This window comes from Medicago truncatula, chromosome 7 (genome assembly GCF_003473485.1).
Source record: "Medicago truncatula cultivar Jemalong A17 chromosome 7, MtrunA17r5.0-ANR, whole genome shotgun sequence".
NCBI lineage: Eukaryota > Viridiplantae > Streptophyta > Magnoliopsida > Fabales > Fabaceae > Medicago > Medicago truncatula.
In genome coordinates, this window is record NC_053048.1 from 12416617 (window position 1) to 12418360 (window position 1744).

The 1744-nt window shown below is 42.6% G+C and overlaps 1 protein-coding gene across 1 annotated transcript; it reads left to right on the forward strand.

Moving 5' to 3' along the window:
* Positions 1 to 230: 230 nt before the first annotated feature.
* On the forward strand, positions 231 to 1055 carry LOC112416576 (uncharacterized). The gene has a single exon (XM_024770818.1). The coding sequence runs from the start codon at positions 231 to 233 to the stop codon at positions 1053 to 1055; it is 825 nt and encodes a 274-aa protein (XP_024626586.1).
* Positions 1056 to 1744: the final 689 nt, after the last annotated feature.

Genomic DNA, 1744 nt, shown 5'->3' on the forward strand with positions numbered 1-1744 from the left:
GCAAACAGACCTGTATTTGTCCGAGAGGAAGGCATGGTCCATAATAATCCTTGTATTCAAAATGATCTAGATATTTGGCAGAAAATTAAGGAGTATGATCAACGCTCGGCCGAGAATCCTTTTGTGCCCGTATTGTCCAAAAAACAACAACAAATGTTAAAAAAACACAGGTTTGATGGCAAAACCCCTTACAAAACCCGCTCCACGGGGCCGTCCTCACCTCCTCCTCAATGAATATATTCTTCTGGAATGTACGAGGTATTGGTAATGTTGATACCCGTATTACTTTACGGAATTTATTTTTAACTCATAGGCCTTTGCTCCTGTTTATTGCGGAACCAATGATTGATATTTCCCAAATCCCGGCTTGGTATTGGCATAGTATTGGTGTTCTAAAATTCTGTGTTAATGATAGAGGCTCTCTGCTTCCTACTCTTTGGGTGCTTTGGGGAAGAGACATCAGCCCTTCCATCATTTTTGTTTCCTCCCAATGTATTGTCTTGGAAATTTTATTTCAGCAAGTTAATGTTTATGTTGCCGGAATCTATGCAAGCACATCTTATTTGTCTCGCCGTCATCTTTGGGCTGACCTCACGCGTCTTATTGGTATGTATCACCGCCCCTGGCTTTTTGTGGGGGATTTTAATGCTGTTTTAGGGGGGCATGAGAAGCGGGGTCGTCGGCCTCCTCCTTCGTTATCTTGTTCGGACTTTCTTCAATGGTCGAATGCCAACTTATTATCGCATCTTCCTTCCTTTGGATCTTTCTTCACTTGGTCTAATGGGAGGCTTGGTTTAGAGAACGTCGCCCTCCGCCTGGATAGGGCCATTTGTAACGTTGATTGGTTGAATGCTTGGCAGCGCACGTCCTGTAGTTCTCTAGTTCGTCATCACTCGGATCATCATCCTCTTCTAATCTCTGTTGACGGTCACGGTGTTAGAAATGCAGCCCCTTTCAAATTTTTCAAGACATGGACCACTCATGAGGATTGTAGGCGCCTTGTTTTGGAGTGTTGGTCCAAACATGTCCGTGGTAGTGGTATGGTTCGTATTTAAATTAAAAAATCTTAAGAATGCTTTTAAGGCTTGGAATCGAACTACTTTTGGTGATGTGGATAGTAAGGTGCGCATGGCAGTTGACGAGGTTAACTGTATTCAACTGCTTATTGACACTAATGGCATTACAGATAGTCTTTATGCTCAGGATCTAGAGGCTCAACTTCTCCTCACTAAAGCATTGAATGCGCAAGACACTCTTTGGAAAGAAAAAGCAAGAAATCAAAATTTCATCCATGGGGATCGCAATACCTCTTACTTCCACAGAGTCACGAAGGTGCGTGCTGCTTCTAAAAACTTGACCATGCTGCAGGATGGAGACAATACTATTACTGATCTTGCTGCTATTGAGGCGCATGTTTTATCTTATTTTCAATCCATATTTAGTGTCCGCAACTCTTGTGCTTCTAATAATATGGTGGAGCGGCTTATTCCTAATTTGATTACTTCTGCTGAGAATGATGTTTTGTGTCGTGTTCCCTTGAGCACGGAGATAAAGGCTGCGGTGTTTGATCTTAATGGTGACGGTTCTCCAGGTCCGGATGGTTTTAGTGGGCATTTTTATCAAACTTTCTGGGATATTGTCTCATTGGATGTGGTGCAATCTGTCCAGGATTTTTTCACAACAGGTTCTCTTGCTACGAACGTTAACTCTAATTTAATTGTCCTGGTTCCCAAAGTTCTAGGCG

Coding starts and splice junctions, on each gene's coding strand:
- LOC112416576 (XM_024770818.1), top strand. CDS start 231: ATGAATATATTCTTCTGGAATGTACGAGGTATTGGTAATGTTGATACC.